The 17,500-nt window shown below is 48.6% G+C and overlaps 3 protein-coding genes across 5 annotated transcripts in view; 2 read left to right on the forward strand and 1 right to left on the reverse strand.

Moving 5' to 3' along the window:
• The window catches only part of lrrc39 (leucine rich repeat containing 39), a 9,556-nt gene extending 2,941 nt beyond the window's left edge, over positions 1-6,615 (forward strand). Inside the window, exons 4-10 of one of the 3 annotated variants that reach the window (XR_007194511.1) lie at positions 105-261; positions 1,039-1,175; positions 1,906-2,051; positions 3,109-3,261; positions 3,945-4,087; positions 4,356-5,435; positions 5,562-5,703. Coding sequence is in view for 1 of the 3 variants with exons in the window: in XM_048251658.1 (XP_048107615.1) it covers positions 105-261; positions 1,039-1,175; positions 1,906-2,051; positions 3,109-3,261; positions 3,945-4,087; positions 5,562-5,746 (921 nt within the window). In the remaining 2 variants the exon portion in view is untranslated. Of the gene's footprint in view, positions 1-104; positions 262-1,038; positions 1,176-1,905; positions 2,052-3,108; positions 3,262-3,944; positions 4,088-4,355; positions 5,436-5,561 lie in introns of all 3 variants that reach the window. The other 2 variants (XR_007194512.1, XM_048251658.1) reach the window with 2 other exon arrangements.
• trmt13 (tRNA methyltransferase 13 homolog) lies at positions 6,464-9,080 on the reverse strand. The gene is made up of 9 exons (XM_048251659.1): positions 8,907-9,080; positions 8,748-8,797; positions 8,536-8,602; positions 8,346-8,408; positions 7,453-7,522; positions 7,213-7,319; positions 6,946-7,113; positions 6,739-6,811; positions 6,464-6,562 (listed from the first exon to the last, which is right to left on the reverse strand). The coding sequence occupies exons 1-9, from the start codon at positions 9,042-9,044 to the stop codon at positions 6,480-6,482; spliced, it is 819 nt and encodes a 272-aa protein (XP_048107616.1). The 5' UTR covers positions 9,045-9,080; the 3' UTR covers positions 6,464-6,479.
• A 123-nt stretch (positions 9,081-9,203) lies between these two features.
• Positions 9,204-17,500, forward strand: part of sass6 (SAS-6 centriolar assembly protein) — an 8,873-nt gene continuing 576 nt past the window's right edge. The window contains exons 1-18 of the mRNA XM_048251655.1: positions 9,204-9,288; positions 9,478-9,567; positions 9,797-9,857; positions 10,274-10,353; positions 10,607-10,711; positions 10,833-11,004; positions 11,192-11,269; positions 11,370-11,489; positions 11,832-12,023; positions 12,608-12,802; positions 12,960-13,049; positions 13,926-14,105; positions 14,706-14,787; positions 14,958-15,091; positions 15,323-15,547; positions 16,350-16,450; positions 16,654-16,748; positions 16,849-17,500. The exon at positions 16,849-17,500 is cut by the window's right edge and continues 576 nt beyond it. Coding sequence (XP_048107612.1) covers positions 9,503-9,567; positions 9,797-9,857; positions 10,274-10,353; positions 10,607-10,711; positions 10,833-11,004; positions 11,192-11,269; positions 11,370-11,489; positions 11,832-12,023; positions 12,608-12,802; positions 12,960-13,049; positions 13,926-14,105; positions 14,706-14,787; positions 14,958-15,091; positions 15,323-15,547; positions 16,350-16,450; positions 16,654-16,748; positions 16,849-16,931 — 2,058 coding nt within the window. The 5' untranslated portion in view covers positions 9,204-9,288; positions 9,478-9,502 and the 3' untranslated portion in view covers positions 16,932-17,500. The remainder of the gene's footprint in view (positions 9,289-9,477; positions 9,568-9,796; positions 9,858-10,273; positions 10,354-10,606; positions 10,712-10,832; positions 11,005-11,191; positions 11,270-11,369; positions 11,490-11,831; positions 12,024-12,607; positions 12,803-12,959; positions 13,050-13,925; positions 14,106-14,705; positions 14,788-14,957; positions 15,092-15,322; positions 15,548-16,349; positions 16,451-16,653; positions 16,749-16,848) is intronic.

The raw sequence follows: 17,500 nt of genomic DNA on the forward strand, positions 1-17,500 counted from the left end.
TGTGTTGGATTAGACTACAGCCTTCTGTCTGAGTGTGTTGGTGTATATGTGTGTGTGTGTGTGTGTGTGTTGTAATGTAACAATGATGTTCTCTTCTGCTGCAGACCCTTCCTGCTGCGCTGGTCCAGCTGTCAGAGGTGCACGAGTGGCAGCTTCACCGCACCGGCCTGCAGCAGATCCCGCGCTTCATCAGCAGCTTCCAGCAGCTCATCGTCCTCGACCTCTCCCGCAACGCCATCACCCACATCCCCAAAGAGATCGGTTAGTGTTCGACCTGTCATATAACTCCATCAGCCACATCCCCCAAAGAGATCGGTTAGTGCTCAACCTCACCCGCAACGCCATCACCCACATCCCCAAAGAGATCGGTTAGTGTTCGACCTATCATATAACTCCATCAGCCACATCCCCCAAAGAGATCGGTTAGTGCTCAACCTCACCCGCAACGCCATCACCCACATCTCCCAAAAAGATCTGTCCAGGGGGAACACTTCTGCTCTTGGTAAACACAGACACAACAACACTGTTCCTACCTGATGACCAGCAGATTTCATGGCACAATCTAGTTAGGGAGTAGGCACAATCTAGTCAGGGAGTAGGCACAATCTAGTCAGGGAGTAGGCACAATCTAGTTAGGGAGTAGGGACAATCTAGGGTACATTCGTAAATTCAATCTGACACACTCTGGACGCTCCGAGACTGTGAAGCTCTGATTAAATACATGATAATTCTAAATTTACGAACGATTAGGAGCGCTCGGAGTGGCAATTTACGAACACACCCCTAGTTAGGGAGTAGGGACAATTTAGGTAGGGAGTAGGGACAAAGATCCTCATCACTAAGGTTTACCCCTCTCCCTGTACCTCAACCTCAGGCGTGTATTTTTACTGGGGCCCTGTGCGCTGTGTTGCCAGGTGAGCCCAGTCGGCCTTCTCTGGCAGAGATTTTTACTGGGGCCCTGTGCTCTGTGTTGCCAGGTAAGCTGATGGCCCTCCTTGGCGGGGATTGTTAATGGGGCCCTGTGCTCTGTGTTGCCAGGTAAGCTAACGAGGCTGCGGGAGCTTGTGGTCAGCTATAACCGCGTGAGCAGCGTCCCAGAGGAGCTGGGCAACTGTGAGAGTCTGGAGAAACTGGAGCTGGCCATGAACCGGGACCTGGACGAGCTTCCAGAACAGGTACACACACACACGGAACCGACCACACTGGTACCCACACACAGAACCGTCCACATAGGGACCCACACAGAGATCCAGTACCAACAGAGAACACTTTCAACACCAGCCCACCAAAAAATGGCAGGACCAAGGCATGTTGCTGATGTTCTCTGTCCCTAACCTGCCTCGGTATCTGCTATTGTACAGGAGGAGCCCTTATTAAAACTGTCACGTCCATACTGTCCATATTAAAGGGACACCAGGCAACGTTTTCGTGTTAATTACTCATCTTCGTAAGTCGGTATATGGTTAAATGACTCATTACAGGGTGAATGAAGACTCTCTCGCCCGCCCCTACTGCCTGTAGGAAGAATATCCCACTTGCAAGTTCGGTGTATCCTACCCGCCGACCGAAGCAGGATCAGTTTACAGCACAGAGGCAGGCTAACGAAACGCTAGAGATTGTTGCAAACGTGTGTATAATGGCAGAGCCAGCGATGAAGCAGCGAAAACCCTTGACGGAAGACGCAAAGAAAAGGAAAAGAGCTTCAGACCGAGCGAGGGGGAGTTTCGTAGAGAAAAAGCATCAGCCTTGCCTGGGGTCCCTTTAAAATCAGGATGTCCACGTTGTCTATATGCAGGGCATTGAAATGCTATGTATGACTGTTACCAGACTGTTGGACTTGCGGTGAGCAGAGTGTCTTTAACTGATTTGGTGTTACTGGGGTGTCCACTGATGCTCCACCTGTAGCTGAGCAACCTGAAGAAGCTGCATCACCTGGACCTGTCCATGAACCAGTTCACCGAGATCCCCGAGTGTGTGGTCAACCTGCCCGCTCTCGAGTGGCTGGACATGGGAGGCAACCAGCTGACGAGACTCCCTGACGACATACACAGGTACACACACACAAACACAGACATGCACAGGTACACACACAGACACAAACATACACAGTTCCTCTCCACCAAACCACCACATTCCAGTCTCAAGGCTTAAAGACATCCTATGCTAGTTTTTTACCTTAATATAACAGCTTTGGAGTCATTTTGATGGTAAACTAACTTGTAATAAGGTGAATGGCGCATCGTCCTAGCTGTAGCCTACTCTAGGGGCAGCCGCGGCCTACTGGTTAGCGCTTCGGACTTGTAACCGGAGGGTTGCCGGTTCGAACCCCGACCAGTAGGCACGGCTGAAGCGCCTTTGAGCAAGGCACCTAACCCCTCACTGCTCCCTGAGCGCCGCTGTTGTTGCAGGCAGCTCACTGCACCGGGATTAGTGTGTGCTTCACCTCACTGTGTGTTCACTGTGTGCTGAGTGTGTTTCACTAATTCACGGATTGGGATAAATGCAGAGACCAAATTTCCCTCACGGGATCAAAAGAGTATATATACTTATACTCGTCTACTACGGAGGACCAGCCTTGCAACTTCACTCTCCCTCGACCCGGACAATCACATAGTACTGTAAATGTAAATATAAAATTTAAAGCTATAAAAAAAACACCCTATTTTTTATTTTATTTTTTTAATCATGTAATAATACCTTGACAGTCAGCGTGGATCTTTGGAGATTATCTTTGATAATTTGTAAACGACTCCACATATACTCTGACCAGGGGAAGGTTGCAACCAATATGTATTAATGTAATGTATTTACAATAGCTCCGCAACTGTGGAGAGTCCAGTAGCAAACAAAAACTCTGGAACTTCGTTGGATTGCTTTAAAGCATGGAACATTTCTGTTTTCAGCGAACAAGTTATCTGGAATTGTTGAAGCCATCATGTAATGATCTATTTCCACACTGTAAACAGTCTGGCCCACACCTGAACTTCCACACACAGTGCCTAAGCCTTGCACTCTATTTGTTGACGTGTCTGTCTTTATTGAGGTGGTGGTGTCTGAGGGGTTTTTCCGCTTCAGTCAGTGATTGTGTGTGTGTGTGTGATTTCCCAGGATGGAGAAGGTCCATACCCTGTGGCTCCAGCGGAACGAGCTGGAGCATCTCCCTGGCAACATCAGCCGCATGCACAACCTGGACACTCTGGTGCTGACAGGCAACCGCCTCAAGGACATCCCCAGCCTGATGGAGGACATGAACAACCTCAGGTAAGCAGACTCAGGTGAGACATAGCTAAGACATTCCCAGCCTTATAGAGGACATGAACAACCTCAGGTAAGCAGACTCAGGTGAGATATAGGTAAGGACATCCCCAGCCGGATGGAGGACATGAACAACCTCAGGTAAGCACTCAGGTGAGACATAGGTAAGACATCCCCAACCTTAGGTGAGACATAGGTAAGACATCCCCAGCCTTATAGAGGACATGAGCAACCTCAAGTAAGCAGACTCAGGTGAGACATAGCTAAGACATCCCCAGCCGGATGGAGGGCATGAGAAACATCAGGTAAACAGACTCAGGTTAAGACATCCTGAGCCTGATGGAGGGCATGCGCAACCTCAGGTGAGACTCAGGGTGAGCATCTCAGGTAAGATTTCAGATTCAATACTTTATTCCCGTATCAAAGTGGTGGATTGGGATTTGCCCTTGTGAGCTCACAAGCACAGTACAGAAAATACAAAACACTCAATACACAAAACAACCAGAGATAAAAAAAAAAAAATCAAAATATAAACAATGAGAATAAAATGCAGGGGTTGGGAACAACTACTTACGCAGTATGAGGCTTAATGATGAGCCTGCACTCAGTATAAGTAGTTTAATGTAAAAAAAAAAAGTCTGGTTGATGGTTAAAATGTAAATCCTAAAATGTGATCTTTGTGTGGGCAGGTTTGTGAATTTCCGTGACAACCCTCTGACGTGGGACGTGACGCTGCCGGAGGCGGCGGCCGATGGTCCGGAGGACGACGACGACAGGGAGATGTTCGGACGAGAGTTCATGCAGCTGTACATCAGGGAGTCGCGCAAGAGAGGTCTCGCCGCGCTCAACATGCACTATGCATTAGGATGAGAGACTAAACACACGCGCGCACACACGCGCACACACGCGCACACACGCGCACACACACGCACACACACGCACACACACACACACACACACACACACCTGAGACACTACTTAAACAGGCACAAATCACTGTGAAAAATATGTGTAAATATATGTTGTGTGTACGCTGAACAGTCATGTCATGTGTTGATGTGTGTATGCTGAACATGTCTCATGTCTCGTCTGTGTTGCAGACTCCCAGGCCACGTTTACGTCAGTGCTGAATGTGACGCTGGAAGATGTGTGTGAGACGCCACCACTCTCTTGACTGTCCTTCATGTTGGCCTCTGCACTTCCTGCTTCCTGTCAGGCGGCCATTGTCCGCGTCCTGTCCTTCCTGCTTCCTGTCAGGCGGCCATGTCCTCGTCCTGTCCTCCCTGCTTCCTGGCGGCCATGTTTTTGTCCTGTCCTTCTTGTCATGTTTGAACACATGTCCCTTTTATGCTCCTAATGAATGGCTCATGATGTGATGATGTCAGCAAAAAAGTGTGTGTCTATAGTTGTTAGACAACTATAGTAGCAGGAGAGTGTGTATTGTTGTTTGTGTGTTTTGTTCACCTGCCAGCCGATGCTCGTCCAGTGTTGTGTGTGATGTCACGCCAGTGATGACACGTAGGAGTCTTTTCTGATATCTAACCCATACCCACACCTCAAAACAAATAAAACATGGATGAAACTCAGGACTCCCAGTGGAGTCCTACAGCTGCCTCATTGGCCAATCAGAAGAGGAACAAAAACAAGTCGGAGGAGACGCTGTCCCCTCTTGATGATGTAAGCCTGGTCCCTTGCTATATCAGCAGCGGCACGAGACGCTGTCCCCTCTTGATGATGTAAGCCTGGTCCCTTGCTATATCAGCAGCGGCACGAGACGCTGTCCCCTCTTGATGATGTAAGCCTGGTCCCTTGCTATATCAGCAGCGGCACCCCTGTGTGGCCGGGGCGGGGCACAGCGGTGAGCAGCACGTTCTCCAGCGAGATGTCCGGAGTGGTGTAGGACCTCAGGCCGGCCTCCAGGCCTCGCTGCTGCAGGTAGTGGACTCTGCCCTGGTCAATCAGCAACTTACACAGCCGGCCGATGTGCTCACGCTCCTCCACAGACAAGCTGCCGGGAGGAACACACACACACACACACACACACACACACACATTACGGACTCAGTCACACTATTTCCATGATGGTTAAACTGCTGCACTAGCCCCCAGCTCCAAGTTCCACTCTCTCAGTCTGCGTCTACACTGTTGAAGTGTGTCAGCAATGAATTATCTTTGTGACGGTAATAAAATGTGTTATTATAATATTTATTATATGATAATAAAATGTGTGGCGTCTACTGCTGACCTGTCCAGGTGGTCTGGTCCGGTTTCTTCCCCTCCCTCATGCTCCTCCTCTTCTTCCTCAGCTGTGTCGGGGCCCGCGGTGCCCTCCGTGGTGCCCTCTGTGATGCCCGCGCTGGCCACTGCTGTGCCCTCTCTGTGCCCACCGGCTCGGCTCATGCCACACGTGGCCCAGCTGGACATGCGCTGGAAGGCCCCGAACTCGGCCGCCGCGAGGCCGCGCTGGCGGAAGAACTCTTGGCCCACATAGTGCTGCCAGTCGCAGCGGTGGTGGCAGCACAGAGCGATGGCCACTCCGCCCACCTCCGGCTGCCGGGACGGAGCGGCCACCGAGCCCTCCTTCGCGATGTCCGCTCTCACGCGCTTACTAGACGGCTCGTCGCCATCATCACCTGGCTCTGATCTCTCCAGCAGACACCGCAGAGCCAGGTCTGTGCAGAGGAGGAGGAGGCAGAGGAGGAGGAGGCAGAGGAAGAGGAAGAGGAGGAGGAAGAAGAGGAAGAGGAGGCAGATGAGGAGGAGGAGGAAGAGGAGGAGGAGGAGGAGGAGAGCAGGGAGGGAAAGAGAGATGCATGATAAGAGGAAAGGGAAACAGAACCATCAAGCAGCAAGAAACTAGATGAAGACAATGAATGGAGGCTTGACATGCAGCTGCTGATGCAGATCACAACACATTAGAAGCTGCTTCCACTTGGCTGATGCAGATCACAACACATTAGAAGCTGCTTCCACTTGGCTGATGCAGATCACAACACATTAGAAGCTGCTTCCACTTATTTCCATTAAGTACCAATGAAATGAATGGAAGTAATGTATCAAGCATCTGGTAAAACAACAAACATTTCCAACGTCAACACTGGGATGCCAGACTGGCCAGTGTGGACATGTGGCCAGTGTGGACGTGTGGCCAGTGTGGACGTGTGGCCAGTGTGGTCAGTGTGGACGTGTAGACGTGTGGCCAGTGTGGACGTGTGGACGTGATTTTATTTACCTGTCGCAGCGCCACACAGGTGTTTGCCCACCCCCACCACAGGCAGGTGTTTTTCCTGGAGGAGGGACACTTTACCTACACACACACACACACACACACACACACACACACACACACACACACACAGAGTACATTAACACACACACAGAATACATTAACACACACACACACACACACACACACACACAAAGTTTCATCTCCTGTATGTGTTGAATGTAAATGTTTTATATAAATAAAATGAGTCTTCTTACTCAAGTCAAGGTGCTGAATATCCACCTGCAGCCTTTCAAATGTGGATTCGGTACTTCTGTTCTTGCCATCTACCTTCATAGCCAAGGAGAAAAACACTTATACACTGAATAAACACACTCTCTCTCTCTCTCACAAACACACACACACACACACAGTTGTGGCAGGTTGGATTGAAACATAGAGCAGCTGGTCTGTGTCACACATACTTTGAAGCGCGTCGTGGATCTCTCCACCAGCAGGAAGTGGACGTCCTCTGCTGTTCCCAGGGCCGTGTGGATCCAGTGGGACAGCTTCCCCTTCCCCGCACCAAACTCCACCACAAACCTGTGTGAACCAAGCAGGCTCAGAGCCTCCATGTTCCCCAGAATAGAAGCCTGTTAAAGCAACACTGAGGTCAAAGTCACACAAACAACCCATAGTGAATGAAAATGGCTTCAATTCTCAATACAAAGACAGAAATGGTCAAACAGCACCTGTTGCTTCAGGTGTTTGCAGGCAAAGTCTCCATTTTTGGGGTCATTCAAAGGTTCTTTGAGAACAGGGTGGGACAGTATGCTCTCCTTGTGTTTCACACTGAGTCCTGATAGCAAAGAGATGGACATTACAGGACACTGGGTATTTCTCCTCTGTATGGTAAAACAGTAACACTATGGCAGACTTCGAAACAAGAAAAAAACATTTAAAAATGTCCCCAATTGAAATTATGAGTACACCTTTCACAGCATTTTTAAGCTTCTGAATTAGATGCTCCATCTCCTTTTGAGAGCGGTCAGCCAGTGATACCTGGTAAACAAACACACATCAGCATCAATTCCTTACCAATAAAATTTGGGGCAGCCGTGGCCTACCGGTTAGCGCTTCGGACTTGTAGCCAGAGGGTTGCCGGTTCGAACCCCGACCAGTAGGCCACGGCTGAAGTGCCCTTGAGCAAGGCACCTAACCCCTCACTGCTCCCTGAGCGCCGCTGTTATTGCAGGCAGCTCACTGCGCCGGGATTAGTGTGTGCTTCACCTCACTGTGTGTTCACTGTGTGCTGAGTGTGTTTCACTAATTCACGGATTGGGATAAATGCAGAGACCAAATTTCCCTCACAGGATCAAAAGAGTACATTACATTACATTTAGCAGACACTTGTTGACCAAGTGACTTACATATGTTAGCTATATTACAAGGGATCACATTGTCCCCGGAGCAGCTTGGGGTGAAGTGCCTTGCTCAAGAGCACAATGGTGGAAGCCGGGAATTGAACCCACAACTTTCAGGCTACTGCACGCTAGCCCAGCTCCTTAACCACTACACTACCACCACCCCAACGAATGCGACAGTCACGCGGGTTTGGCGTCTTGAAGGCGGATCCGCCTAGGAGTCTACTGCTGTGTGGGCAGTTGTATAGATTATAACATTGAGAAACACACATTCATACAGATATTAAGCACATCCACGCAGCACTACCATTCAAGTTAAGTTACTCATCATTGCCCGGCAAGAAGTCCACAATCAATTCAATTGTCTTGCCACTATCTGTGGAGCTTACAGACAACGTATATATACTTATACTTACTTAAAAGCCACTATTATTGTATATGTCAATAAAAACAGGAGTTACCTCATCTGACACAGGGACTGGGACTGTAACTGGCCCAGCGTTAATGTCTTTCACATAATAAACCTGCAGAAGAGAATAAAAAATGAACTTGTCTTCAATAGCTTGGGGGGTGAAAAATATCTCGTCTGAAGTCTGATGCAAGTGAAGTGAAGGGCTCTAAAACACTACACGTGTATTCACAAGAACGCACAGGTTTGGGTTTCTCCTTTGAGTTGCACTTTTTCAAGTGCTTTGCCAGAATGTCTTCATAGACTGTGCTGTTTGGGAAAAGGAAAAGGCAAACATGTCTTGAGGGCAGTAAAAGCCATGATTCGCACACAGGTTAAAGTTCTAGACACACAAACAGAATACTTGAACATTACAGAGAATAGGCTGCTGACTAATGTACTAATGTATGCTTACTGTTTGGGGTCTAGTGGGCATGGTATTCTCTTCCTGGCGCTTTCTTGATCCTAAAGAGAGAACAGTGTGAACTTAGCATGGCTGGCTGGCTGGGTAGGCTACTTTCAGACTTTAGTTACTGTTGCCAATAAGAATAATGTAAAGAAAGATTAAACTTACGACATTGGCATGCTCGCCACAATATGCTTTGCCACTTCCAACAACCATTTTACAGTATCTTTTCTTCTTCTCCACGAAATAGGCACATCTGCCTGGGAGAGGGGCAGACACGCCATCTGCCACCACAGCAGACTCCATCTTAGACGCTTCAATATCACGTCATGCGTTGAGTGAAAACCAAAGATCTTTGTGAAAACCCAAACACAAGCGCGCGGCGTTCTGTGCATCTGTGCCTGTTGGTTGCCAGCAGCAACAATTATAACAAACAGATGACTCCGGGAGGAGAAACATAACATACCACGTATTATCGTATATATTCCAGTGTACCTAAGAAGTAGACCAAACGGAGATAGTTACTTTGCAAACGTTTTTTTCCCAAATGGTAAACAAAATAGGCATGTATTTACTTCAAAACATGTGGTTGTATTCAGAGAGCGCTTAAGAATGACGTAATCTTCGTAACTTCCGCCTTTCAACTTTCGCCCACAACGGCCATTCGCGGGACAGAGGCGCCAAACTCGAAATTTTTAGAGGTTTAGAAACCGAGAGTGTTTATATGCTTTTCTTGTAGACTTTTTGGGGAATATGAAACAACGATGACGGAGATACTTTTCAACAAGAAATTGCAAGTGCACGTGAAATGTAAAGACTGCGATGACCGGTATGTTAACTTTTATGTATTCCGCTAACCTCCTAGCTAACGTTAGAAGGCTACCAAGCCCTTTATGTTCAACGAGTTGGCTAGCTAGCTAGGGTTGCCATTCAATCATGGCAGGTACTTTCACCAACAGATGTTGAAGTCCACACAGCAGCTGACACCAGAATAATTCACGATAATCGTTTTGTTATTGAGAGATTACTATGCTTATGGTTGTTTTGTACATTTACAGGCGTTCAACAATCCGAATTAGTGTTGAACTTCAGTTCACTAGTAATCCGATTCATAAAAAGGTAAGTTAACCGCTTTCATCTGATTTCTCTGAAATCTTTCATCTGAAGATTTTGCACGACAGGTATCTGAAATATATATTGCATTTCACTGAACAAACTGGACGACTACTAAAGTTGCTAACAATGACGGTAGACCTGGTTGCTAATATGATCTTTAAATATGGCGTTTGATGCATACGTCCTTGTACTCTTTGTGTAAACCGTACATGCTTCTGAGCTATATTTAATCATCAATAAATGTGAGCTGTTCCCCCTTAAAACCTGGAATGTTCCCTATATTTCTCACATTACCTTGAAATATTCTGTCACCTACCAACAAGGCCTATTTACAGAAATCAAGACACCAGATGAATTTCATCCCGATTGCAGAAAAAGTGCACATGGTTTCAAAGAGACTGTTTATAATATTTCTATAGGATCTGGTCATACGGCTGACCGATGATGTGGACCTGTACTTTCTGTACAACCTCACCATATCAGAGGAGGATTTCCAAAGGTACACATCTCAAACTATTAAGTAGACAAGATGAAAACTCCTAATGCATTTCATTCCTTATTGTGGATTTGTTGACTTTGTAACAGGGCAATTCCACGCAAAACTGTCACATTCATAACGCCAACACAATGCCATGGTATTTAGTTGGCGTTATGGACGTGACAGTGTTGCGTGGAATTGCCACTTTCTCAGAGAAAATTCCTTTGTAGGAAATCAAATAACTGGGTCTCTGAGCCACAACCTGTTTCTCCAGTTTGAAGGTGCAGCAGGGCCTCTTGGTGGATTTCAGCTCCTTCCCCCAGAGGTTCATTGACCTGTTGGAACAGTGTCTTATCGAGCAGGACAAGGAGAGCCCAAGGTAAAGCCATGTGATGCGCAAATCCTCCACCTTTCAGGCGCATGTGTCATGAGGTATGCAGCCGGTTCCCCAGCCTCGGGGGCAGAACTCAGCCGGTTCCTCTGGTTCTCATCCCCTGCAGGTTCCTGCTACAGCTGTGCTGTTCCTCGTCCTCTCTTGACCATGGCCCTGCGAGCCTCAACGTGGTGGAGACCAACCCCTTCAAGCATCTGACGCACCTGTCTCTCAAGCTGCTCCATGGCACCGACGTGGAGATCAAGAAGTTTCTCGCCTCCTGCCTGGCCAACATGAAGGTGAGATACACACCTGTGCCCTTACCCGTGCAGTGTTTATTATGTGGGCCACCCTGAAGGTGAACACACACACCTGTGCCCTTACTGTGCTGGAATTCAGTTTGTGTTGGGTGGCATATTGTTGACTGTTAAGGTTGTGTGTGTATTCAGATGGTGTGTGTGTGTGTGTGTGTGTTGTAATTGACAGGAGGAGAAGCAGCTGTTGGAGCAAAGGCTGAAGAAGACTGAGGAGGATTTGTCCAGGCAGTTGAGCTTCACCCAGCAGGTAGGGGTGTGTGTGTGTGTGTGGGGTGGGGGGGTTTGTACAGGGAGTGTGTGTTAATAATGAGCTGTGTGTGACGTATCGTGGTCTCTCTCCTGGTCAGACTCTGGCGGAGAAGAGTAGAGAGCTGGACAAGTTGCGCTCCGAGTGGACGTCCCAGACCACCTCACTGTCCACCAAACACACACAGGATCTTACGACAGAGCGCGAGAAGGCTCTCGAGGTGAACGCACACACACATCTCATCTTAAACTGACCAAACAGAGTGGACGAGAGGAGAAACCCCAAGCACGCACACACACACACACACACAGGCATAGTTCTGAGGCATATGGTCATATGCTACAATTTGGCAGTGTCTTAACTGTGTGCGTGTGTAACTGTGTGCGTGTGTAACTGTGTGCGTGTGTATCTGTGTGCGTGTGTATCTGTGTGCGTGTGTATCTGTGTGCGTGTGTGTGTGTGTGTGTGTGTGTGTGTGTGTGTGTGCGCCTGTCTGTCTGTCTGTGTGTGTGTGTGTGTGTGTGTGTGTGTGTGTCTTAACTGTGTGTGTGTGTGTGTGCAGACTCAGACGCGGCTGCAGCAGCAGAATGAGCAGCTGCGGCGTGAGCTGGAGACTATGCATCAGCGCAGCACGGAGCAGCTTCAGAGCCGACTGGCCGAGCTGGACGCCTCCAGCCGCGACCTCACCGACCGGCGCTACCGCAACGAGGCCACCATCCGGGACCTCAAGGCCAAACTCACCGGCGTAGAGGAGGTGTGTGTGTGTGTGTGTGTGTGTTTGTGTGTGTGTTGTGACTGAGAGGGTGACAGTCAGTTTGCACTCTGTCCGGATCTCTCATGATCATTTTAACTGTGTGTGTGTGTATGTGTTTTTGCTAACAAGCTGTACACACATAGCACATAGCTTGTCTGTGTACATGTTTAGGTGATCTGGACGTGTTGAAAGCATGCTTTTCACCAAAATGAGTCTGAGAAAGATCAGCAGGCCTAGTAGGCTCATGACGTAACAGAGCCATCTTATTGTGTTCCGCCACTTCAAAGCATTCAGCCCCTGAAACGGGACACAGCTTATGTGTGTATATGTACCTGTGCGTGTGTGTGTGTGTGTGTGTGTGTGTGTGTGTGTGTGTGTGTGTGTGTGTGTGTATGGATCTGTTTGTGTACTGTTGTTGTGTTAATGTGTGTGTGTGTGTGTGTGTGTGTGTGTGGATCTGTTTGTGTACTGTTGTTGTGTTAATGTGTGTGTGTGTGGATCTGTTTGTGTACTGTTGTGTGTTAATGTACTGTGTGTGTGTGTGTGTGTGTGTTAATGTACTCTGTTTGTGTGTGTGTGTGTAGGAATGCCAGCGGGCGAAGCAGCAGGTGTCATCTCTGCGTCGTGAGAACGGCACACTGGACCAGGAGTGCCATGCTAAGGAGCGCGAGCTCAACCAGCTGCACACGCGCGTCGCCGTGCTAGAGCAGGAGGTCAAGGACAAGGAGCAGCTGCTCGCGCGCACCAGGGACGTACTGGACGCCACGCAGCAGCAGAAGGTACACACACACACACACACACACACACACACACACACACAACACAAATAAATAAGTACACACACACTCTCTAAGTACACGCTGTTCATGCTGATGTTGATGGTATTGCTGATGACCTGTTGATTGGGTGTGGGGTGTTGTCTTTGTCCGTTTGCAGACGTCGGTGGAGGGCAATGCGGAGAGCAAACAGCTGCAGATTGGAAGGCTGGAGACCACAGTCAAATCTCTGTCTGAGGAACTCATTAAGGTGTGTGTGTTTGTGTGTGTGTGTGTGTGTGTGTTGGCATACAATATCAGGTTCAAGGCGTGGTGAAGGGTCTGGTGTGTGTGTAGGCGAACAGCATCATTAAGAAGCTGCAGGGCAACGTGAAGGTGGTGCTATGTTTGTGTGTGTGTATGTGTTAACTCTGTGTGTGTGTGTGTGTGTGTTAACTCTGTGTGTGTGTGTGTGTAGGCGAACAGCATCATTAAGAAGCTGCAGGGCGACGTGAAGGCGGTGCTGTGTGTGTGTGTGTGTGTGTGTGTGTGTGTAGGCGAACAGCATCATTAAGAAGCTGCAGGGCGACGTGAAGGCGGTGCTATGTTTGTGTGTGTGTGTGTGTGTGTAGGCGAACAGCATCAATAAGAAGCTGCAGGGCAACGTGAAGGTGGTGCTATGTTTGTGTGTGTGTTAACTCTGTGTGTGTGTGTAGGCGAACAGCATCATTAAGAAGCTGCAGGGCTTAATGGAAGGCGATTACTGTGTGTGTGTGTGTGTGTGTGTAGGCGAACAGCATCATTAAGAAGCTGCAGGGCGACGTGAAGGTGGTGCTATGTTTGTGTGTGTGTGTTTGTGTAGGCGAACAGCATCAATAAGAAGCTGCAGGGCAACGTGAAGGTGGTGCTATGTTTGTGTGTGTTAACTCTGTGTGTGTGTGTAGGCGAACAGCATCATTAAGAAGCTGCAGGGCCATGTGAAGGCGGTGCTATGTTTGTGTGTGTGTGTGTGTGTGTGTGTGTTAACTCTGTGTGTGTGTGTAGGCGAACAGCATCATTAAGAAGCTGCAGGGCAATGTGAAGGCGGTGCTATATTTGTGTGTGTGTTAACTCTGTGTGTGTGTTAACTCTGTGTGTGTGTGTGTAGGCGAACAGCATCATTAAGAAGCTGCAGGGCGATGTGAAGATGCTCGTGGGCAAGATGAAGGTGAAGAACGCTGTGACGGTGTCTCAGGAGAAACTCGTGAAGGAGACTGCAGACAAGCTGCAGCAGACGCAGACGCAGCTGCAGGCTGCCCAGACGCAGCTCACACAGCGAGACGACGAGGTACACACACACACACACACACACGGGCGACGCATGTGGGTGTGTGGGAGAGGGCGTGGGTGAGTAAGGTGAGGCTTAGATAGTCACTCGGGTGAGCGAGAACTCTATGGCTGAATCTACCCGTGTTTCACAACGCTATGAATTGTACGTTATTCCGTTGGGGTGAAGTCTGCATAGATGCCCTCTTCCAATAAGGGCACAGAAAGGGTGCAAGCGAGCCTTCATGCACTTCACCCTTCCACAGTGGGACAGCCCTAAGCCCTCATGAACTTAGGGTGAATCAAAGTACGTCAAGACATTCTTTATTTACTCAGCTCAGTACGATGAGGTAGTTGCTCAGGTGTGTAAGGTGGGGTGTAGTTACTCGCTGAGGTGATTAGGGTGGGGTATAGTTACTCGCTGAGGTGAGTGGGGTGGGGTTGGTCAGGTGATTAGGGTGAGATTGAGGTAACCACTCAGGTGAGTGGGGTGAGATTGAGGTAACCACTCAGGTGTGTTAGGTGTGTTGGGTGAGATTGTGGTAACCACTCATTGTTCAGGTGTGTTAGGTGAGATTGAGGTAGTCGCTAAGGTGAGCTTGACCTGTCTGTGTCCTCTCAGGTGAGTAAGCTGAAGGAGCAGCTGGACGCAACGGTGCAGAAGCTCGATGAGAGCCGAGAGGTGCTGAAGACCAACGAGAACGGTACGGAACCCAGCTGCAGTTCTATTGAAGTCTGTTAAGCCCTAAAATGAAGTCGAATTTTCTTGCATAGTGGGAAAGTGCATTTTATTTGATCTTTTATGAGCAGCATTGGTAAAAGTGTGTGTGTGTGTGTGTGTGTGTGTGTGTGTGGTTCTGGTTCTCCCTTTCAGTGATCACGTGGCTCAACAAGCAGCTGAATGAGAACCAGTTGTCACGGAAACATGAGAGTCAGGGTGCGTTTGAGTCGCCTCCAGCCCTCTCTGCAGGAGCGGGTCTCAGGATGGGTGGAGCCTCCAGTAACCTGGTAGATATGAGTGTGTGTTTGGAGTGTTCCAAATTGTGTGCAAAAAAGAAAAATCATTCCGTGTTGATTTGAAGTGATGTGAGGGATCAGCTTGTCTGAGCAGGTGGAGCTCACCCCTCACATGTTCCCCCTAATCATGAGTGCTGTGGAATTCTCCCTCTTTTTCTCTCCCTCTTTTTTTTTTTTCTCTCTCTCTCTCTCTCTCTCCCCCCCCTTCTCTCTCTCTCTCAGCTTGATGGCAGGAGTTTTCCCCCGTCTGTCCTGGGGTACCCCTCTTCCTCCCCGTCTGCCCTGGGGTACCCCTCCATCTCCCCGTCAGGTCTGGGGTACCCCTCTACGTCTCCGTCTGCCCTGGGGTTCCCCGTGACCTCCACGTTAAACTCCAAACACTCCTTCCCCAGTGCAGGAGGCCGGACCGTATTCGGCCTGCACAACCCTCAGGCCTCTGGACCCAAGGCACGCTCCACCCCTTCTTCTCTTCTCTTCTCTTCTCCTCTCCTTTCTGTCTTTATTTGTCCTTCTCTCTACTCCTTTCTGTCTTCTCTCTCTCTCTCTCTCTCTCTGTCGGTCTCTCTCTCTCTCTCTGTCAGTCTCTCTCCTTGCCCCTCCTCTTTACTTGTCTTTCTCTCTTCTCTCTCTCCTTTGTACATGTCCTCTCTTCCTCTTCTCTCTCTCCTCCTCTCTACATGTCCTCTCTACATGTCCTCTCTCTCTCTCTCTCTCTCTCCTCTTCTCTACACATCCTTCTCTCCTCTCTTCTCTCTCTCCTCCTCTCTACATGTCCTCTCTCTCTCTCTCTCCTCTTCTCTACACATCCTTCTCTTCTCTTCTCTCTCTCCTCTCTTCTCTCTCTTCTTCTCTTACTCCTCTTCTCTCTCATTTTTGTCTCTCCTCTTCCTCTCTTCTATCCTTTCGGTTCTCATATATTTTTTTCTGCAGTCTCCTCATCCCTCTCTTCTCTTTTCTCCTTTTCACATCTCCTCATCCCTCTCTTCTCTTCTCCTTTTCACATTTCCTCATCCCTCTCTTCTCTTTTCTCCTTTTCACATCTCTTCATCCCTCTCTTCTCTTTTCTCCTTTTCACATCTCTTCATCCCTCTCTTCTCTTCTCCTTTTCACATTTCCTCTCTCCGTTCTCATTTCCTCTCTCTCCTTTGCATGAACTACTGGACTTGAATTCCTTCTGCCTTCAATATAATCGTTGACCGTGTGTGTGTGTGTGTACGTGCGTGCGTCTGTGTGTGTGTGTACCAACCAGGTCCAGTTTAACCCTATGAGTGCCAAGCCTTCACTGTCTCCTGTGGAGAGGAGGGATGGCAGTCCTCCAGTTACACGTGTGCCCCCCTCCAACAAAGAGAAGTAAGCCTCTCTCTCTCACACACACACACACACACACACACACACACACACACACAAAAATTGACTCATGCACAAAAAATGAATTATCATTCACATCATACAAATGCCAAGGCATTTCACTGCCGTTATGGATGTGACAAAAAGTCCATTTTCCGTGGAATTGCCCATTAATAACTCTGTGCGTGTGTGTGTTGTATATCCAGTGATGACCCTGTAGGTCTGGATTCAAAGTACTTGGAGAGACGTGACGACAGCATCCCACTCCGTGGGCTCCTAACCAACATGAACATGAACAAAGGTAACAATGCACACCTGACAAACGCGCACCTGAACACAGGTAACGGCTATAAACGTGTGTGTTTACTGAGGGGGATTCTGCTGCTTCTGGTTCTCTGCAGAAGTCCCCAAGCCAGCACTGAACAGGCCCAAGGCTGGAGGACTGTCCGTCTCCACTGCCCCCTCCGCTTACTTCCCAGGGTGACCTCTAGACGACCTTCTCATGAACGGCTCCACCTTACCTGCACCACCCACACCCACAACAGGATCATGGGATTCACACCGTGTGTGTGTGTGTGTGTGAGAGAGAGAGAGAGAGAGAACGAAAGACACACAAGCCATGCATTAACTTCAGCAATATTTTTTTATCCATGTTGTGCGTTTTGTTATTTATTAAACCAGTATTTTTTTATCAGCTCAATCATTTGCCATCAAATCAGTTTGCTGGGATATTTGTCTTTAGGATTGGTTTGTTCAACAAAATTGATCGTGTGTTTGCGCGTGTGTGTGTTAGGACACAAGTGTGTGTGAAGAATTAGAGCTAACAGCAGGCCAGACAGGTGCACCCTACAGCCATCAAACACCATTCGAGAAGTCTAGCATGCTAATGTCAGCCGCTAACTCATAAAACCACTTAAACCGCATTAGAGCATGCTAATGCTATCCACAAACAGAAAAGCCTGTAGCGTGTTAACATGCTAATGCTATCCACTTACTGTGAAAACCAGGGATGACTTGAACACCTGTAGCTCAGGGGCCAAATCGCATGATGCT

This window comes from Alosa alosa, chromosome 9, assembly GCF_017589495.1.
Source record: "Alosa alosa isolate M-15738 ecotype Scorff River chromosome 9, AALO_Geno_1.1, whole genome shotgun sequence".
In the NCBI taxonomy this organism is placed as follows: Eukaryota; Metazoa; Chordata; class Actinopteri; order Clupeiformes; family Clupeidae; genus Alosa; species Alosa alosa.

Excerpts from the sequence above, each read along its gene's own strand:
- trmt13 (XM_048251659.1), bottom strand. The coding sequence starts at position 9,044 with ATGGAGTCTGCTGTGGTGGCAGATGGCGTGTCTGCCCCTCTCCCAGGC. Across the intron at positions 8,409-8,535 it reads CAAAGGAGAAACCCAAACCT|GTTTATTATGTGAAAGACAT; the intron begins GTGCGTTCTTGT and ends TCTCTTCTGCAG. Across the intron at positions 7,523-8,345 it reads CAGTCCCTGTGTCAGATGAG|GTATCACTGGCTGACCGCTC; the intron begins GTAACTCCTGTT and ends TTTGTTTACCAG.